General features: G+C 34.0%; 1 protein-coding gene across 1 annotated transcript in view; it reads left to right on the forward strand.

Annotated features, from left to right (window-relative positions):
* The first annotated feature begins 4,149 nt into the window (after positions 1–4,149).
* Positions 4,150–22,757, forward strand: part of LOC128983109 (mitochondrial enolase superfamily member 1-like) — a 148,463-nt gene continuing 129,855 nt past the window's right edge. The window contains exon 1 of the mRNA XM_054402271.1: positions 4,150–4,246. Within this exon, the coding sequence (XP_054258246.1) occupies positions 4,236–4,246 (11 nt within the window). The 5' untranslated portion in view covers positions 4,150–4,235. The remainder of the gene's footprint in view (positions 4,247–22,757) is intronic.

Consider the following 22,757-nt stretch of genomic DNA (forward strand, 5'->3'; position numbering starts at 1 on the left):
CATACCGAACGAAAAAAAATGTAGAGAACCATCGAACTAAAAAGGTAAAGAGCAGTGTTGGTGTTAAATGTGCTCTGGAAGTCCCTACAAAAAATACCAACTCTTTTGAATTGGGGTCGTTAGATTGGATTTGTCACTACTTCAAATCTACAAATTTCGAGTCAGAACAGACTAACTGGGACACAAAAATGTTTTAGTTTTCCTGCAAAGTGATCTGAAGAAAAGTGGTAATTGAGTTTAAGTTTAAGTATGGAATGTGAAATTATACCCATAGTAGGGGACGGAAACTTATTGTTTCAATATAATTTATTCTCTATAGCCACCAGAACAATCATAGGGAAATCCGCTTGCAAGTTGTACAGATAATTGCTAATGATTGGTAAACATACAAACATTTTATCGCAAGTGATTAATCTTACTCAAGATCAGTGTTCGACCTACAAATTTTACCTTCTCGAGATGGTGAGTACGCTGGGATATTTGGAACTACAATTTATCAGTGAACTATACCCTAACTATATTTTTTCGAGTAGACCTACACAGGGAATTTGCTTGAGAAACTGTGACTTACGATTTCGGTTCTGGCGAAGAAGTACCTGACTTGATGTTTAATGGCAATGTTGACTCGGGTCATTAGCGTTATAAAACTTTATCATTAACCCCAGGATGTGAAAAGTACAAAAAGAAAAAGAAAAGGTAATCATTGACCGGGCTTAAAGAGACATACAGAACGAAAAAAACATGTAGAGAACCATTGAACTAAAAAGGTAAAGAGCAGTGATGGAGTTAAATGTGCTCTGGAAGTCCCTTCTAAAAAATACCAATTTTTTTATTGGGGTCGTTAGATTGGATTTGTCAGTACTGCAAATCTATAAATTTTGAGTCAGAACAGACTAACTGGGACACAAATATTTTTTCCTCATATTGTCACAAGGGGAAGGTAAAATGAACTCAACTCCTTATCAACATTGTGAGTTTATAGAAAATCTTATCAACAGCGACTATAGAAAAAGTATTAAGGGTCAAAAGAGACAACACACTATTAGAGTAAAATATAATACAAATCTCCATTTGAAATGAAATGAAATGAATGAAATGAATGACATGAATGAAATGAATGAAATGAATGAAATGAATGAAATGAATGAAATGAATGAAATGAATGAAATGAATGAAATGAATGAAATGAATGAAATGAATGAAATGAATGAAATGAATGAAATGAATGAAATGAATGAAATGAATGAAATGAATGAAATGAATGAAATGAATGAAATGAATGAAATGAATGAAATGAATGAAATGAATGAAATGAATGAAATGAATGAAATGAATGAAATGAATGAAATGAATGAAATGAATGAAATGAATGAAATGAATGAAATGAATGAAATGAATGAAATGAATGAAATGAATGAAATGAATGAAATGAATGAAATGAATGAAATGAATGAAATGAATGAAATGGATGAAATGAATGAAATGAATGAAATGAATGAAATGAATGAAATGAATGAAATGAATGAAATGAATGAAATGGATGAAATGAAAATCCTTCTTTATTGAGGCGAACTTAGGACCTTTCTTACAGTTAACCTCTAAAAAACTAACAATACTGATAAACATTAACAAAATAAAACAATAATTATTAAAATAAACAAATAGGTGTTGGCTGAACTGGCCAGTTCTAAGTATTTTTTGAATCAACATCTTTCTGGTAGTGGTATAGTCTACATAGTTTAATATCCACGACTCCTTTTCCATCAAATTGGACCGTTAATACCCTCTAACATTGAACAAAGTATGCCCAACTTTATATATACGACGTAAACACAGCTTTTACTCACAGTATGGGTCAAAGATTCGTGAAATGTGACCCACTGCTGATGCGTGATTTACATGTAGGCTAAGTGACTATCTATATTCCATACAACAAATGTAATGAAAAAAACGACGAATATAGGAATATACTTGAGCAAATTATCTAAATAGCATAAATAGTTGCTTATTAGGTTATCAGCATTGTCCAGTTCGTATACTATTTATTTTTCAAATAAAAGTCGAATTAATATAAAACATTCATTTGGTTAAAATAATATATCGGTTTGATTAACATAAAATAGTTTATACAGGCAAACTATAAGTTCTATTTCATGTAAAAAATTAAACAACCCCTAAATAAAATAAAAAGATAAACAGTATTTGTTAATTATTATTTCTTTTATTGCTGACAATATTCCCGTGGCGGAGCACGGGTGGTTAACTAGTATAATATAAACCCTTGATGACTCCGCTCAATTTTGTGGATGCCTCTGCGAACGCCACCTAGTAAATTTAACATTTAATGCTCAACGGTAAAGTTCCACTTAAACATTATATTATTATACACTACTGCATATATATATAAAACAATACAAATAAAATAATTTTTTACACACCCTGTATATGTAAGTTAACGTATAAGTTAAGTTAAGTTGTCATTTACTTTTACTAAACTCAATACCTTTAACTGGCGTCGTAGCTCAATGGCTAGTGCTTCCAAACACCATCTACGAGGCCGGGATTCCATCCTCGGTCAAGCCAACACTTTTTATCCAATACCCACAAATAAGGTGGGATCAGCTGATCAGCTGATCAGCTGATCTCAAGGTCAAATTTTGGCCCGATCCCCGGGTAGCCTACTTACTTGATACTTGGTTACTTCATCCTTGACCAACAAAGTTGGATTGATTGCGTCTTATTAACATTAAAAACACTATACATATATATACAACTAAGCAACAATGGCGGGTATGGTGGTATTATTTACAAAAACTAGAGGCTCGTCAAACATTTCTTGCCAGGAGTATAACGGTGGGAACGGGGTTTTATGGGGTAAAAATGGGGTTTTCTTATTTTTTACCCTTAAAACACAAAATTTATCAATTTTTCTCCAGACCTTTTTAAAGATCTTAAAAAAACAAATAATTTAGTATATTAAAGTGTTTTTGTACGATAAATGGTTACGGAGAAAATTAAAAAAATTGTTAATTTAAAATTCCCATGTTATTCTTATGGAGAATATTGTAAAATGTTGTAGTTGGCTTGTTTATGGATATATTTTGATCAAACTTGGCGTATTTATTTATTTCAAACTAAGCTATTGATATTTTAATAAAAAAATACACTTTATTAGTTTCCCTGTAGCAGCTAACCTAGGTACTCGTTAAACATAAATGTTAATTTAATAGATGAATTGAAAATCAATCCAGGCAAATGAAAATTCGCTTAGTCGGCAGGTTTGCTGCAGCGGGGGGTATTTATTTACTAAATAGGTGTGATAAATTAACATCGATAGCACCTACTATTTATAGCTGCTTAACACAAGTGAGTGTTTTAAGGTGTTTAAAAATGATGCATATGAGATACAAATTTTTATATATATACGTTCGTAAACGCGATAACTTGAGTAATTTTTTCCGATTTGATGAAATTTTGTTTAATGAGTTCGCGAACAAGCATGATCGGGCCATGGGAACGGGGTTTACGGGGGGTTTTATGGGGTAAAAATAGGTTTTTCTCATTTTGACCCCCAAAACACAAAATTGTCCAGTTTCTCTCTAGTCCTTTTTAAAGAGCTTAAAAAAACAAATAATATAGTATATCAAAGTGTTTTTGTACGGTTTATTGGTAACAGAATAAAATTCAAAAAAATTTAAATTTGGAATTCCCATGTTATTCTTATGGAGAATATTGTAAAATGTTCTAGTATATATTTCGATCAAACTTGGCAAATTTATTTATTTTATACTAAGCTATTATTATTTTACAAAAACACTTTATTAGTTTCCTTGCAGCAAACCTAGGTACTCGTTAAACCTAATGTTATTTGAATAGAATTAATTAAAATCAATTCAGACTAATAGAAATTCGTTTAGTCGGCAGGTTTGCTGAGGCGGGGTCGGATGTTGTTTCAAATTGAGGGTGAGATGAAGGGGATGGAACCGCTCATCTCATAGGCTACCACCTAAATTTTGTGAACGGAGTATAAACACATGATGTTTTGCGAAAGGAAGCAGCTGATCACTCATGAACTGACTATTCACTACTACAGTATTGTGAGACAAAGAGGTATGTCAAGGATGGTCAGACATGTGCAGGAGTTGGCATTGTCGTTTTAATAGTTTGGCGTTGATCCACTAACACTAACTAATCTTCACCAAGCTGAGAAGAGATTGGCCGACTAGACAAACATCATGGCTCATAGGTAAGTTGCAGGCTCACTGTTACTGTTACTATTACTAATTGTACGTTCATTAAAACCATGTCATGACTAGATTTGATTAAAAAACAATAAAAGACTTTACTTATTTTTTACAGCTAGCCTACTGAATTTACATGTCTTTATTGTTTGTGTACTGTAGTTATGAATGAGAATTCATTAGTATGAGTAAATAAGAGTATTTTTATAATCTAAAACCAATCAGTAGTTATACTGTAGGCCTATTAGAGAAGTTCGTCTTAGCTAAGTTCTACAATTTTAAATGTTAGAACTATAATTTGTTTAATGATAAGAGCAGTGGATGTTTTCAAACTACAGCAATGCAAAATCATTAAGTACTGGGACAAATAATTTTGAAACATTACAAGATACATCCTAAAACTCAGAGATTGTCGTGACTGTAACAGAGTTATAAAGTAGGTACTCAGCTAAACATAACTTGGAACCCTTTAAATTACATGAGTGTTTGTTAATTGGTTTAGTTATTAAGTCCTAGATAGTTTGCAGAGTTATTTTCAAATTAATAATTTCTAGCTTTTGTGTGCGTTCAAGGATTATTAATTCTAAAGTGAATTAAAACCCACTTTATTAAAATGTTTTAGGGGAAAATAGCAGGAAGGAGAATAGTTAGAAGAAAGAACATGGTTTTGAATCAGACGTTTTATGTATTCTCATAAACCAAACAGCATGCCTCAGGCATTTAGGGCAAAAATCATAGGTACTTAAAGAAAACTAGAACAAATCTACGACGCAAATTTTATAAAATCACTTAAATGTTCAATTGTATGTTTATAACCTTGTCCCAAATAACAATTCAAAACACATTACACAAATTCACAACTAATAACTAATCCCCACTCCCCAAGAGCATTAACCTCTTATCTTGACACATTACAACAAAATGCCTTGCGGTGTCTTATTGCAAGCGCCGAGTGGGGCGAGTATACACTACAGTGGCTTTAGTCTTTAGTACAGTATTGCGAGCGCCGATGCCATAAATCTTGTAAGGTCTGCTCAATGCAGCAGAAGTGACGAGGCCCAATTCACACAGAACGGACGTGTCACGGACGAGGCACGGACGTGGCAAAGGCGTGGCATGTACGAGTGTTAGGACTGGGGCCCTATTTTTGAAATGGTTGACTGTTGAGTTGAGTGTTGAGTCATTCTATTTCCAATCGTTTCGTATTTTTGAAACGATTGACGGTCGACTTATCCAACCAAAACTACTCACCACCTACTGAGCTGTTGAGTGGACGGTTGACTGCACTTTCTTCTTCCTCTTTCGGTAAAAATTGCTCTTTTTGAGTCGACGCCATATTGTTATTGCTTTAATTTATTAATTGCGATTTAGAGGTTATGTATTTGTTGTCAATGTATTAGCACCCAATACTTTATGCGATTGTTTTCTGTAGAATAATTGCATTTTAATTTTATTTACTGTGTCAGTACTAGACTATTTAATCAAGGGTTTTATCCTTGTTGGTATGTTTGAAATAGACTAGGCATACTAATTGAACTTATTAAAAGATAATTATTGTTATTAGACCTATGATTTAAGGTATTAAAGATTGTGGTAGAGAGAAAAAAATATCATAGTTTGTTTCAATACCTTTCACCTAATAAAGGGATAAAATTAATTTAAGTTACAATAAAAGCTTTCAGTGCAATGGCAAATAGCCATAAGCCTTAGCCAAAATAAAACACAATTAAAAATAACATGAAACAAAACGATGAAGGAAACTAAAATAAGGTGATGTGTTCTGAAATAGATACGAAGAAAGCAAATAATAATGTACTAGTGGAACCCCGTCGAAATCGACGGTCAATCTTGAGGTTTTATGTAAATTCAGCTAACTGCGATAGATAGAGTGAAGTCATTAAAATCTTAGTTAAATGATGGGAGGATAAGCAATAATAAGTATGACGATTGTATTCCCTAAAAAATGTGATTGATGAATTCGTTTAACACAATATTTCCTACCTTTTTATCGGCTTTAGGTTGCCCAAAAGGTTTTTTAGGGGTCTTCTAATTGTTTGTTCATGAGTTTGTTTCATGTAAAAGCCACTTTCACTATATGGGAGAATGAGTTCATATAATTAGTCTATTATGTTACGGAAAGAGTCAATATTTATTACTAACAACTAATTCCATCTGCTTCAGGAAAATCATTTGGATTGTATCCGGATTTATAAGTAAATCTTCATCTTTGGTCATAAAAATACAGAATTTTATCAGCATATTAAATTAGTTTTTTTGTATTTGATAAAAATATCTGATTCTCCAGAAAGCAGTAACATTATTACTTCGATCTAAGCAATTTTAATTCCTTCTCTTGCCACATCGACCCATGTATTTAATCATCCTGTTCTTACTTGATAATTCGTTAACTTATGGGGTAGTTTTGCCTTGGCCATATTGATCACATAAAGCTGTGCATGTATTTCGTGGATGGAATGAACCATAATTGTAGGAAATTTGATCACAAATCTTGAACATTTGCGGAACCAAATCCATAACCTAGTCCAGCCTTGGTAACAAATTATGCAAATGCGATGAGATGTGATGACACTGTTGTGTTTCCGAATGTTTTGTACATAGTGAGGTTTAGATGCGTTGTTCGACCTAGCTACATGTGTACATCAAAATAAAAACCCTGTACACATTTTTTTTAATACCTGAATTGACATTAGTTCAACTACTTCACCAAAACCATAGACGAAACATACTCCGTAGTTAGTCTATTCCAAAACTTGAACACAGCTCTCATCCTCAACGTACTCATCTATGAAACAATTTTCAACCCGATTATCAAAAACTTTTATACCAATAAATGAACTTCTGGTGTTCTTTCTTGAATTAAAAATAAATGGTGATTGAAAGTAGGCAAAAAAAGGCAAGTGCCAACCTTACAATATATATAAGCTAACCCGATAAGGAATAATGATATATTCCTTCGAAATTGATATGTCACACTTATTTCATAATTTAAAATTTTCTAAGAGCAATAAAGTATAGATTTTAGAACAAAACATTTAAAACGTATAATAAATTCATCATTTTGTTGAAACTATAAAAAACTTGCCATGCAGTGGAGAATCAATTTAAATCATAAATAATAATGTAAACATTTATTTTTGACAGTTTCAGTAGACCTTTGAATTAAAAGTAGTTTAAAATTATCCATATGGTCGTAATGTAAACAAAATTTCAGAGTGAACTTTAAAGGCCTCTGGGGCAGAGCCCCAAGGAAATTGACCTCGTTTCTCTTTTGAGGGCTCACCTACAGACCAATACATTTCTTTAGACACCCCTACCAAGTTTTTACGCCCAGCTGTTCTCTCAAATTAGCTGTGACAAAAACCCCGTTTTCCTTCATAAGAATAACATGGGATGGGAATTTAAAGGCCACTGGGGCAGAGCCCCTAGGGAATTCACCATGTTTCTCTTTTGATGGCTCATCTACAGACCAAGACCTTTCTTTGGACACTTCTGCCGAGTTTCTACGCCCACCCGTTCTCTCAAAATAGCTGTCACAAAGAAAAACAGTTTCAAATTAATATATAGATTTAGGATATGCCTAAACTTATAATGAGCTACACCATAAAACAAACATCCATAGTAAATTTTATTGTTAATACTTAAGTTTATATAAGGTGTTTTTGCAATCACTAAGATTAAGCAAGACATAACCTCAATCTCTCAAGAACGGAGTTGACAGTTTACCTCAGTAGTATCTCGAAATATGGTAGATTAAGATTAGCTGATCCAGATTTTAGAGTAAGAAGAGGTAAAATCGAAGATCGCAAGAGCTCTGCATTGTGATTGGTTCAAAATGACGTAATCTGAATTTCGTGCGGTCGTATGCTCTACATTTCCAAAACGAGTCACTCAACTAGTGATTCCTAACTCACTTCCAAACTGTTGGATTTCAAAAATACCAAATCCTGTTGTTGGTTGAGTTGAGTGTTGACGGTAGACTCAACTGTCAACCATTTCAAAAATAGGGCCCCAGGGGTGATTATGAGGAACTTACCCTCTACAAAAAACAATAGAGAACATGGGTAGCTCTGAGTCTGTTGTCCGAGAAAGATTCCCTATAGGTTAATTTAAAACGTTTTGTGGGTAAAAGGAAGTAGGGAGGGGAGATAGGGGTGTGTGACGCAGCAAGCTGGGCAAAAACTATGAATAGGATTAGGTTCTTCCAAGAAGGACCTGAGCCCCAGGGCCCTTTAGAGCAGGCATTATATGGATTGAATTCAATGTAAGGCTTAGCTACAAACACCGAGCTTGAAATTTTATATTTAAACAGTTTTTAACCGACTTTAACGACAATTTGACCACGTATGTGTCAGCCCAAAAAGTTCAAGATACCAAAACAGTGGCGTATGTCTAAATTACCATTATATTAGTTAAAGACGTTATAGTTTTTATTGATAGGCTACTGTAGAAGGTGGGGCACCATCCGCCTCACATAACATAGGTAATACATTTGTATAAACCATTTATAAATTAAATAAATTATTTACACGAAACGTGTAAACAATATTTGAAAAAGCATTTTTACGATGAATTAAACTTTTCCAGAATGTTTATACGACATACATCTTAAATATATAATACGCTAAGCCAATTTTTGTAAACAGAACTCCTCCCTCATTTTTGGACAGATTTGAATTATTAAAGTGTCAAAAAATGGCCCTGATCTGTAGCTTTGCAAAGTTTTTTTTTATTTTAGCGAATTTCCCATATAGGGAATAAGCTATTACCGCCCAGACAGCACACTTTATCCCAGGGACATCCCATAGTAGTCCCATATGTCCTGAGAATGTCTCGGGATATGTGCGCTATCCTCAGGATATCCCGCAAAATCCCGGGACGAGTACGAAATCCACAGGATATCCTACAATATACCGTAATGTCCCGGGATTTGTAAGTTAACCTCAGGATATCCTGTAAAGTCCCGGGATATGCACGAATACCATAGGATATCCCAGAATGTCCTATGACATCCCGGGACATGTACAAAATCCACTGGATATCCTGTCATGTCCAGGTAACAAACTAAAGACAAAAATACTACCACTGATGAAATGTATATCTAAATTTAAATGTTCAACAAGGCCAATATATAATCATTTGATTTTTTTCATTAATGCTTTCAGAAACTAGGTTTCCATCTTCAGGCTGTGTTTACACTAGTACAAAAAGTAAATATTTACTTAATAAATTAATTTTAAACAAAGTTAAAACAGATGATTTAAAGGATATTGAAAAAATAAAAATAATATTAGAAAAATTAATCTTTTGAATTTTAGCGAATTTCCCATATAGGGAATAAGCTATTACCGTAGTACTCATGGTAAGACCTGGACGCGGGACCGATTTTTTTTCGTTTTGAGGTCCCTAGAGGCCAAAAACACCATTCGTTCAAATTCATATATATATTGCGAGTCCCATGCCTCACTAAGTTTAAGTTTCCTAAAATGATTCACTCGCTTAGCTTAGTCAAGAGGTGTTAGGTTAATGAGACATAAGACTGCTTAAGGGTGTTACTCAACGTGTAATGAACAAAAATTTAAATTTAGAAAAACAACAAAAGTAACAAAGTGTTACAACAGCAAAAGAAAACTTAGAAAAGGCAAAAATCAACAATAATAAGATAAATTAATTTACAACGTTAAATTTACAAGAAAAGAAAATCAATTGAAAATTTAAAAGAATTAGTTACTGACAAATTACATGACTTGTATGTTTGACAAAACTTTAGTTATATATTTTATTCTTTTTACATACTGTTAATTGTCCCAGAAGCACACGCACCGATACACGCACTCCCAAACTCCCGATCTTCTTTCTCCGGTGGCCCGTGGTGATCTCCTCGATGTTTTCCTTCAGATCCTCAAGAGTCGTCACCCCTCCATCTTCTTCATTAGCCCTTCTCATTGGCTGATTACCGATAGGGTGTGTGGCTTATAGGTTAACGGTGTTTCTTGGAAGTCAGCCCTACCGGTCATCGCCTAGCTCACATCAGCTGGGAAAGGAATTTGTAAATCGATGCTCATGCTACTGTTCAACTCTGTTCACACCAACTGGTCGACTAAGTGTAATGTGAACAGAGTGTCTGCATAGATGAGCACCGTGGGTACGGGGTTAATCCCCTTTCTTACAATATATATATGTGTGTGTGTGTCCGTCAGCACGATAACTCGAGCAAAAATGATCCGATTTTGATGAAATTTGGTACAAACGTGTAAACCTACGTTTATTCGAACGAGTTCGCGATCCAGCATGATCGGACCATGGGAACAGGTGTTTACGGGCGGTTTTAGGGGGTAAAAATAGGTTTTTCCCATTTTTGACCCAAAAAACACAAAATTTAGCAATTTGTTTCCAAACCATTTTGTAGAGCTTAAAAAAACAAATAATTTAGTATATTGAAGCGTTATTATGCGCCTAATAGTTACGGAGAAAATTCCAAAAAATTGTAAATTTAAAATTCCCATGTTATTCTAATGGAGGATAAGTAAACTGTTGTAGTTTGCTTGTTTATGAACATATTTTGATCAAATTTGGAAAATTTTTGTATTTCTTACTAATTATTAACATTTTACAAAAAAAAACAGTTTTACCCTCCCTGATGCAGCAAACCTAAGTACATGTTAAACTAATTCTATTTAAATCGGGAATAAATGTTCTATTTTTAAGTAGACATTTCAGTGTAAATCCAATCAGTCAAATGGAAATTCGCTTAGTCTGCAGGTTTGCTGCGGTGGGGGTATTGGATACCTATATTACAGTGTTGTTCTTGATGTAATTATTTTCAGTAATTCCGAATTTATAATTGGGCCTTCTTCATTATTTAACAAATAATTTTGGTCTGTTTTTTTTCTAAAAATAAGATTCCCACGCATTAAGATGTTGAGGTTTTATAATTTGTTTTAAAAGTTTAAGAGGTTTCCCAGATTGAAAATATGTCTTGTTAATACCGTGGCTAGCAAGGGCTGACTTAACTTTACTGACATATTACTACCACTGAGTTCAGGAAAACTAGAGTTCTATCATAGTTGTGTGAAATGTGAATTTAATTCTAACTTTAAATTAATAAAACAATCAAAAACTAATTTTAATCATATAACAATCAATTATAACAGTGCTAATCTAATGGTAATTAAATAATCTATATTCAAATACCAGTATCCTCTCCAACTACCAGAAAAACAATTCAACTACTTGAGGCCTAAACAGATTAACAGAATCATATTATATACTGTAGTATCAAAAATATTTTAAGTATTGCGACCATTGCAACTGTCGGCTACTCCTTCACCACTTGAAAACACCCATAATCATCAAGCGCAGATTGCTCAGGAGGTAAGGTAAGAAGCTCATAAGGCGAAGGTACCAGGTTCGAGACCTGTCTGGGCCAAACCTTTTTTCTCGTTTTTTTCTTCAAAATTTGTGTTTATTAACTATTTAATCAATTTACTAAACTTATAATTAAGCTTTTTAAACTAAATCTATATTATTTTGTGTTTTTTATGTTCAGGCCCAGACCACACTTTATCCCAGGGACATCCCATAGTAGTCCCATATGTCCTGAGAATGTCCTGAGGACTACCCTGGGATGACCTCGGATGTCCCACGGATATGCTGTGAGCTTATCCGTAGGACATCCCCGGGCGGGGACATTGCGCATTCCTGTGGATATCCTGGGATATCCCAGGTTGACCATAGGACCACTATGGGATATCTTGCATATCCTGTCGCAATATCAGTGGGATGTCCTGAGGAGAAAGTGTGCTGTCTGGGCGTAGGTCTCATGGTAAGACCTGGACCCGGGGCCGATTTACTTTGTCATTTTGAGGTATATATATTTATATATATATATTATATAAAATAATATAATATATGATCGGACCATGGGAACCATGGGGTTTATGGGGGGTTTTATGGGGTAAAAATATGGTTTTCCCATTTTTGACCCTAAAAACACAACATTTCACAATTTCTTTCCAAACCATTTTGTAGAGCTTGAAAAACAAATAATTTAGTATATTGAAGCATTATTGTGCGCCTAATGGTTACGGAGAAAATTCCAAAAAATTGTAAATTTAAAATTCCCATGTCATTCTTATGACAAGTCAACAAGTCAGTTGTCTTATGATAAGTCAACTGTTGTAATTTGCTTGTAAATTTGTAATTTACAGTTAGATGAATTAGCGTAAGCCTTGAAAGTAACCGCCGATTTCGACGGGTTTCACCTTGTTTATACATAAAAATAACAATCGGTTGCATGTTAAATATGTTTTGCAAAAAAAAAGAAAAAAAACAATTGCGTGACTCTATTTTAACTACTTTTACGTTTTTCACTTTTTCGTAAAATTCGTCATGTGGAACGAACTGTACTGACAAAAGTTAATTAAGACTCGTTTGCCTTAGGATTTAAACATTGAAGCAAATTTAAACGTTGAAGTAAATGAAGAATTTCCAGACCACTTAACATGCAGAAATAGTTATTTGTGTAACTAGTGGGCAAAGTGGCACTTTGCTGCACACGAGAGCAATGTTTACGCACGAGCCGCAGGCGAGTGCGGAATGAACTCGAGTGCAGCAAAGGCCTTTTGCACTCGTGTTACACATTATATTTTTCCTACAGTCACTATAAAGCATATAAATAATTAGTCTTTCAAACACTATACAACACGTTTTTAGGTTCAGCTGGCAACACAAATTGGTGCCCTAGAGAAAGTAGTACCCGGTCCATATCACTCCGCTATTTTTCCTCGGCAAGAAATGTGCTCCGCATTTTGAGAATATAGTTCCGTATGTTTTTGTAATTTGAAGTGGTTTCCGCGCCTAAAAGAATGTTTATAGGTATTTTCTTGTTTATTAAGATCGTAGGAATGTTTTAAAAACGTTTAAAAGAAAAGTCCAGAAAGTTCAGAAATACCGAAACTATAAACACGAAATGACAGGTTAAATCGTAGTTATAATAGTCAATCAGCTGCTCATAGTATTATTATCTTTAAGTGTTGCCAACCTATTTCCAAGCGTACACGGATTACGTGCATAATAGAACCATCGAGCCACGCTGTTTTGTGTTGTTTCGTTGGAATCCTGATGTGCGGCAAAGTATAAACCGTACGGCAAAGTATAAATATGCAGCAATTAGCAGCTTTCTGAGGTCCGTAAAGTTGGCGTACCCATATTAGCGTATCCACTTTTGATCATACCAATCGTTAGTTCATCGTTAGTTCTCGATAGTTCCCAAATTTTTTCGTTAGTTCTCAAAAAATAAAAAAGTTATAGCCGATAATAAGTGGATACGCTAACTTCACACTTCCGGGTTCTAGCGCGCGCCGTTTTCTGATGAGAAATGTTTACATCTATATATCAATCGTTAGTTCTTCATTAGTCCTCGATAGTTCCCAAATTTTTTCGTTAGTTCTCAAAAAATAAAAAAAGTTACGAGGCATACAAAGTGGGTACGCTAACTTCACAATTGTACAATTTCCAGTGGGCACAGTTTTTTTACTATAACTGCCTATATCTATATACCAATCGTTAGTTCTTCGTTAGTTCTCGATAGTTCTCCAATATTTACGTCAGTTCTCAAAAAATAAAAAAGTTACGAAGCATAAAAAGTGGGTACGCCAACTTCACAATTATAGAATTTCCAGCGGGCACAGTTTTCTGAATAAAAATGCCTATACCTATATACCAATCGTTAGTTCTTCGTTAGTTCTCGATAGTACTCCAATATTTACGTTAGTTCTCAAAAAATAAAAAAGTTACGAGGCATACAAAGTGGGTACGCTAACTTCACAATTGTACAATTTCCAGTGGGCACAGTTTTTTTACTATAACTGCCTATATCTATATACCAATCGTTAGTTCTTCGTTAGTTCTCGATAGTTCTCCAATATTTACGTCAGTTCTCAAAAAATAAAAAAGTTACGAAGCATAAAAAGTGGGTACGCCAACTTCACAATTATAGAATTTCCAGCGGGCACAGTTTTCTGAATAAAAATGCCTATACCTATATACCAATCGTTAGTTCTTCGTTAGTTCTCGATAGTACTCCAATATTTACGTTAGTTCTCAAAAAATAAAAAAAGTTACGAGGCATACAAAGTGGGTACGCTAACTTCACAATTGTACAATTTCCAGTGGGCACAGTTTTTTTACTATAACTGCCTATATCTATATACCAATCGTTAGTTCTTCGTTAGTTCTCGATAGTTCTCCAATATTTACGTCAGTTCTCAAAAAATAAAAAAGTTACGAAGCATAAAAAGTGGGTACGCCAACTTCACAATTATAGAATTTCCAGCGGGCACAGTTTTCTGAATAAAAATGCCTATACCTATATACCAATCGTTAGTTCTTCGTTAGTTCTCGATAGTACTCCAATATTTACGTTAGTTCTCAAAAAATAAAAAAGTTACGAGGCATACAAAGTGGGTACGCTAACTTCACAACTATACAATTTCCAGCGGGCACCGTTTTCTAACTATATATGTTTATATCTATAGACCAATCGTTAGTTCTTTGTAAGTTCTCGATAGTTCTCCAATATTTACGTTAGTTCCCAAAAAATAAAAAAGTTACGAAGCATACAAAGTGGGTATGCTAACTTCACGATTATACAATTTCCAGCGGGCACAGTTTTCTGACTATAAATGCTTATATCTATACCAATCGTTAGTTCTTTGTTAGTTCTCGATAGTTCTCCAATATTTACGTTAGTTCTCAAAAAATAAAAAAATTACGAAGCATAAAAAGTGGGTACGGCAACTTCACAATTATAGAACTTCCAGCGGGCTCAGTTTTCTGAATAAAAATGCTTATATCTATATACCAATCGTTAGTTCTTCGTTAGTTCTCGATAGTTTTCTAATGTTGATGTTAGATCTCTAAAAACAAAAATGTTATAAGGAATAAAACGTGGGCACTCTAACTTCACAACTATAGAATTTCCAGTGGACACAGTTTTCTGACTATAAATGCCTATATCTATATACCAATCTTTAGTTCTTCGTTAGCTCTGGATAGTTCTCAAAAATGTACATTCAATCATTCTTTCAAACATTCACAGCATCGTTCTTAAACAGTTTAGAAATACATTTAAATGTGTGATTATTAATAAGTACCGAGAATAAATATTTTTATCTTATGATAAATTTGTTATAATAAAAAAATTAATTAAAATTTAGTTTAATGATTTGCAAAAAGGGGGTTTTATTCAAGTTCCATGCCTATAGCCGGCTTCAGACTGTACCCACGCTCGCAAGTAGTATGACAGCAAATGCTTGTGCTCGTGTTTTCCGTTCATTGTCGGTATTTTTGAACACATCAAAGTAAACGAATATTTTTGCCATTCCCGAAACGAATAGTTAATAGGAAAGGAAAACAACACATGTGTGCAGACGAACGAGTAAAACGTCTGCACATCTGCGAATAGCAAGACAGCTAGATCGTCAAACGGCAAATAAATATGTCGTGTTTTGGGAGTGGCGCATGTCTGGAGACAGCTTATTTTGTTGACGGAAGAACTTGGAATGGCGTTTGACACGGCTTAGGAAAAGTTGGTTCGGAGTTGATATCTTAAGAAATGTATAAAAAAGTAGGGGGGGAACTCATTTAAAACTCACCCTGTATAAAACAATTCACAATTATTTTCCTCCCGTATTTTTTTTAGTTTTGAATGGCCGCCATTTTGAAATGACTTTATGAAACTTGACCATTTTCAACCCAGGCTGACATAATGTATTCAAGCACTTGTGTGCCAAATTTCATGAAAATCGGTTCAGGCATTCGGTCGTTATAGCCAATTCATGGGGACCCAGCATCCTCTTACGGTGCCATTTTGATGTCGTCATTATAGACGACCGAAGTCCTTAAAAATTGGGGTCTGGGCGGTTTTAGGTTCAGAAACTTGTATACTATAACCACCTAAAATTGCAGCCTCTCTGCCAGAACTGAAATATTTTCCTGCTACCCAACCTGACTATTTGTTCCGAATGAATGGAGCTCCCACAATCATATGATAATAGTTTTGTTTTATCACCAAATATTTTTCATACCAGGAATACTTGCTTATCTTGATTTTTATCTTACATTCATTTATGATGTCCAATGGTTCTTCATTTGCAGCTAACATTATATCAGTCCATTTCTTAGTTCCCCTAATTTTATTTACTGCGTTTAGTTTGTCATAAAGCTCTTTACTTATAAAGTTTCTACTGGCTCCAGTATCGAGTAGAGATTTTACATGTATCTTCCCAGTTAATTTTATTTGCATGCATGGTAAAGAATGTATTGTTTTACCTTTGGTTTTAGTTATGCTAGGTTTCTTTAACTTGTTGTGCCCTTTAACTAGTTGTCTCAATTCATTTTTGAATGCAACGCCATGATTTTTATTATCATTAACATTTTGTTTTCTGGGAGGATAAGATACGTGAAGTTCGGTTCTTACACCTCCCAAGTTTATGAGTTTTTTGGTTTTCTGAAGCACTGTCTTGCTGTATGACCTGGTCTAGCACAGTTATAACAAACCCTGTCTTGTGGATATGAGGTCCCACTTGACGTTTGTCCATACCCATGATTTCCCTGATTTTCAATTGACCTATTATGCATATGTCCTGATGATATGTTTGACGTTGTAGGAAACATATTGTGTCTGACATAATCATTAAAATTAACGTTATTTAGGTTTATGCACAGTTGGTCTAGGTCTCTGAAGGTTATCGGATTTTTTCAAACACTAATTTATTTCTGATTTCCGGGTGGATGCCATTTTTGATGAAACAAACCAATTCTTCTTCAGTGAGATTTCCCTTCAATACTTAATGATTTGTCTTGACCTCATTTATGTAGATTGACAACGGTTCGTTTGTTTTTTGCGGTCTAAAGATAAGTTCTTGTTTCAGTTTCTCCTTCAGTGTTATTGGTATGAAAGTATTTATGATATCTGTGTGTAGTCGGTCTATTGATTGATTTGTGTTCTTGTGTTCTAATATTTTATTCGTGAGTGGTTGAGAAGTATATGTAGGCAAGATTTCAAACAGTTGGTGTGAAGTAAGATTGGTCTCGATGGTGATGGTTATTAGGTTTCTTAAAAAGTCCAGCAGAGGATAGATTTCTAATCCATTACAGATCCTGAATTTTTGGAGATAATTTTCTAACGGATTCTTAATTTTTCCGAATACATTTACATTTTCAATCTCTTGAGAGGGGCCTGCTCGTGGTTGTATTTGTGGACCAAGGCGATTGTCTAATGGAATTTCTCTGGGTTTGAAATCTTTAACGACTTCCAGTGTCTCTGTGTTATGTTGGGTAGGGGTAGAAGAAGTTTGTCTACCGTGAACAACATGCTTGTTTATCTCTGAGTCGATTTCCTCTTCGTCCAAAATAGATGTGTTCAACCTTTCTTCAAATTCCGCCAACTCCTCCTGAGGGATGTCATTTAGGATAGCTTCAAATTGCGACGTGGATTTTTGCAATTTATCCACATATTCAGTAAGTCTATTCGTAAAGGATTCTTCTAGTTTACACAGTTTCATATGTGAAATTCTTAAGGCTAAATGGGCTAGCTTAGCTTTGATTTTGGCTACTAATAAGTTGCTATTAGCTTCCTTGCACTGACCTATTAGTTCCTCTACACTATATAATTTGTTTTCTATCGTGTCAAATTCATCTTTAAGTACAATTTTCCCTTTCAAATTAATGACATTTGTTGGAACGTCTTGACATAATAGTCCAGTCAATGAATGATCCAAAAGTAGGTGTAGAGTGCGTGAGCAGGTAACTAAGCGATTCCTTCAGAAACTTGTTCAGGGGGCTTAGGGTGTTAACATACCAAAAGTCCTGACTCCTAGGTGGTGAGCCAGGGGGTGGAGGGGGGAAAAAGGGGGGGAAAAAGGTACGCATTTTGGGTTTTTTGATTATATCTCGAAAACTATCAACTTTTTGTATACTATAGTAAATTATAAAATTGAAGAAGATTAAATTTTCTACAAGAAAAGTATATAATGTGTTTATTTTGGTTCAACAGATTACGAGTTATAACTTATTTAATTGATATCTTATTAAAATACTCCTTCCATAAGAAATACATGTAAATTAGTATGCGAAATGGGGCAAATCCTATCCACCCAAAGGAAATATAACTGATATTCTGGAAATCTTGACAAAATTTCAAGTAATTTGACACTTTAATCATGAAATTATTTCAAAAATTAAAGCGAGGGTGAGCGTTTAAAAATGGGATGATTTAAGGTTTTTTTTATATTTCCAATAAAAAATCACCAAAACTCGACATTTTGTTACCTCGCCCTCGCCTTAATTTTGGATCAATTTTAATGATTAAAGTGTCAAATTACTGGAAATTTTGTCAAGATTTCCAGAATATCATTTATATTTCCTTTGGGCGGATAGGATTCGCCCCATTTCGCATAATAATTTACATATATTTCTAATGGAAGGAGATTTTAATAAGATATCAATTAAATAAGTTATAACTCGTAATCTGTTGAACCAAAATAAACACATTATATACTTTTCTTGTAGAAAATTTAATCTTCTTCAATTTTATAATTTACTATAGTATACAAAAAGTTGATAGTTTTCGAGATATAATCAAAAAACCCAAAATGCGTACCTTTTCCCCCCCCTTTTTCCCCCCTCCACCCCCTGGCTCACCACCTAGGAGTCAGGACTTTTGGTATGTTAACACCCTAAGCCCCCTGAACAAGTTTCTGAAGGAATCGCTTAGTTACCTGCTCACGCACTCTACACCTCATTCCTTGACTGGACTATAACCTTAATTGCCTCCTTAAACTCTGAACATCATTGTTGATACAGTAATGGCTTGTCCTCTTGATAAGAGCTCATATGTTAGCTCTTCTTTGATAAGGTAATTCAAGTTAAATTTAGACATGTTTATGAAATTATCTTGCTATATATTCATGCTCATTTATTAATTAGGCTGTAATGTAATATTTCACTCTAGGCTAGCAAAAGTTAAACTTGGTTATAACTTTAAAAGTAGGCTATAGTGATTTCATGATGTTTTGTTATATTTTGTTGTTCTGTATAGCAGAGTAGCGCATATATTTATACTCGTAAGGTCCAATAAACAAGTATAAATGTAATAATTTATACTACAGAACTATATAACTGCAATAGGATTTAGCCTAAGCTATAAAGAAGCCATTTCATTTCCATGTACACCACTGACATTTTATTAATAAAATAAATGAAATCATAACAAATATATACTTTTCATTTAGTTAAATTATACCTCTGTATCTCAGTCCTAAATAATTATTTAATTGAAACAGTCGTACTTTATGATGACCTTCCGTAGAGCTCTATTTTAATACAGGAACTCGTCTGTAAAAAAAATATACAAATGCATAAATATTACTAATATAACTATTCTAAATATAAATTTCAATTACCATTTTCTTTCGTACAATGTGATTTTTGCAAGTTAACACATACTTATAACCTAATTTAACATATTTTAGAATTTGAGGTTAACCAACAGTGAATATTATTTTCCCATATCCATGTTCAATAGTATTTTTAAAACAAATTTTAATTTCATATTTAACTTTCCTAGATTATAATGGATAATAATATTTTGTACTTACAATGTCTACGAGATTTGCCTGCCATGAGATACAGAATCTATATAAATAAAATTGGAGTTTTGTCTGTACTTTGCTCAGAATTATATACTTTTAGGTTATTTTTACGTTTTATACATTAAAGAAGCAGAAACGAGTCTTATCTCTATTTCTGTCTGTCTGTCTGTCTGTCTGTCTGTCTGTCTGTCTATCTGTCTGTCTTTCCCTTTGTCTGTAACACTCAAGATGGCATTTTACGCAATCTTCTCCGTGAAAACCAGACTACCTATCAAGATCCAAGTCATTTTAATGTATTCACTGGATTGGCGAGAGTGTCTTTAGTGATTTAAATATAGCCTCACTACTTAGTAAATAAAATTACGGACGTTCAAAAATGCAGTTTTGTGCGATTTTTGTAAAATTTTCGTTCAATTTTTATCACATAATCGTCTATGAAATAACGAACAGCTGTTCGGATCAAGATTATTTTTTCTAGCTGTCAATGATATGTTTACAAATGTTGTTTACAAATACCGCAACCATTTCGAATCACGTTTTGAAAGCAAATCCCAACCAAGTGAGATTAAAAACGTTTTTCTTACATAACGGATTTAATTAATCGCAAGTGCAATAATATAGTCTAATAGTGTAACCGTAAATGAAATTAAATAACTAGACATCGTCCAAATCGGAACCAAAAATTCTTTGAGTATAAAATGTTTCTTGAGTTTTGACAACCAGAAAGAAGACCTTGAATCAGTGTTGTACAGGGCTGGACACTGAAATGATCGTCGCCAATAGCTTACAAAAAAGGTTTCCACTCATTGACGGCGCTTCAATGGCGGTTGTGTAAAGTGTTAAGTAAAAAATCACAACTGCAGTGGGTGATTGTAACAGAGGTTTAACAGAGGAAGTGCTAAACTCGCTTTTCCAATGTGTCACTTTCTGTTTCTACTTACCGTGTGATGCAATCGCTGGACCATACAGCCAATAGGCCCATAGCTCATATCTTGTGTACGTAAGCCTACATATTTATTCATAACAACCTTTTTGACGACAATCCTTGATACCGGTACTTTTCCATAGAATACATGGCCTACCTACTTAAGAAATATAATTACAAATGACCAAAACCCCAACATTGTGTGATTTTCGTCACATTTCCTTCTAATGTTAATATATATACTAATCATTGTTTAGAGAATGCGTAATCTATTAAATAACAAAAAGTTGTTTGGGTAAGGTTTTTTTCAAACTGACACCGATAAGTTTACGCTATAACTTTTTACGAGAAAATCCAAAAGCAAGAGATCAATAACCTCGGGACTAGATATTAATGTATTTAATTGGTCGGATGTACTATAGTTCTTAGGTAGGTTCTTACGTAGGTACTGGTTCTTTTCCTTAGAAACGTTGGTAGCTGCTAGAATCATTTTTACGTAGGTACATCACTGTAGTTTACAAATTAGTTATCGTTGGTGTTGCACCTTATTTATTAGAGCCGTCCGTATTCAATTTAAGTGATGTCTTAACTCTGTATAAGTTTTGCTTTTTCTGTCTGGATTCCAAATCTTAGCTTACCCGGTATGCTAAGAAAATGATAACCTATTTGAGTAAAACATTTGTTGGGCAAACCATCATGAATTGTTTACGCCTTTATACAATGTTAGCACAATTATACAATGTTACAATGTGTTTATACAATGTTATTGTTTATGTATCAATAGTTCGTGGCCTTTTTTGGATTGTTGTGTGTATGTCTGTTGGTAACGCATTAATGTCCTTATTTCTCAGTGTTTCACGGAATGGACAAGAGCACCTTTGATACTGAAAATGTCAACCGGAATAAAGTGTTAAATGGTGAGGTTGAGGTAGTACTTTAAATACGTTTAAGTTAACCGATGTGGAAAGTAACTTTCAATTATAGGCCTACTTTAGGGCTACGCTTTATAGATCTATAAAACATTTTTTAGTTTAATCATTGGACATATATGGACCATAACGATCCGGGTGACATTTAATTGCGAAGCATTTATTTTGGCATGAACTGTCAGATACTGTATTTGCGAAGGTTTATATATAATAGTTTTGCCAGCATATCTGCAAATATGCAAACTAACTGCTGTTCTTAATCTTAATATAAGATGGTTTCAACTGACTACTATAAGATCCCCGTGCGTAGAACGGCACACAGCTAGTTATGAATAAAATCAAACTTTGTGAGGGAAATGAAAAAAGAAACAATGTTACCACTACAAACAATTAAAATAAATCAATTATGCTTCTTACATACTATAACTAAATTTGCTGGATTTTTTTAAAACAAATAATACAAGAATCAGTATAAGCAGCAGCAGGAGCAGAAGCGTTTGGCCTGTGGTTTGTGGTTTGGCACTTCGGCGCGGTGGTGGGGAAGGCGCGCTGGTGGGTGGTGTTATGAGAGACAAGGGTTCGTGGAGCACGAGGCTGCCTAGTTCTATTGACGAGACCTTGCCGTCAGGCTGTCACCGCCCACCTTCGTCTGTCTAGAAACGGGACAGCGGAATTGAAATCCGAACTGAACATCTGATCGCGGGTTTTTGTCATCACCGAGCCTGTTTTAAATTACGCGGGAACAAAGTACAGTAGCCGTTTAATGTTAAATATAAGTCTAAATATGTTAATTAAAAATTATTTCTAGAATAATTATTAAAAATTACAAAAAGCTATATAAGTCCAAATAAAGATGAATTACATAAAAATCCTAACTATTATTAATTGTTGTTTACACTGTTTAAATAACAAAAGTATAGAAAAAAAAGTTTAATTCCATGTCGTTCTAAATTATAGCTTACAGGTAGGCCTATTTTCAGCTGTGAAC

The sequence above is a fragment of the Macrosteles quadrilineatus genome, unplaced genomic scaffold (assembly GCF_028750875.1).
Source record: "Macrosteles quadrilineatus isolate MER2022 unplaced genomic scaffold, UCM_ALF_1.0 Scaffold_1__1_contigs__length_201487025, whole genome shotgun sequence".
Taxonomy (NCBI): Eukaryota; Metazoa; Arthropoda; class Insecta; order Hemiptera; family Cicadellidae; genus Macrosteles; species Macrosteles quadrilineatus.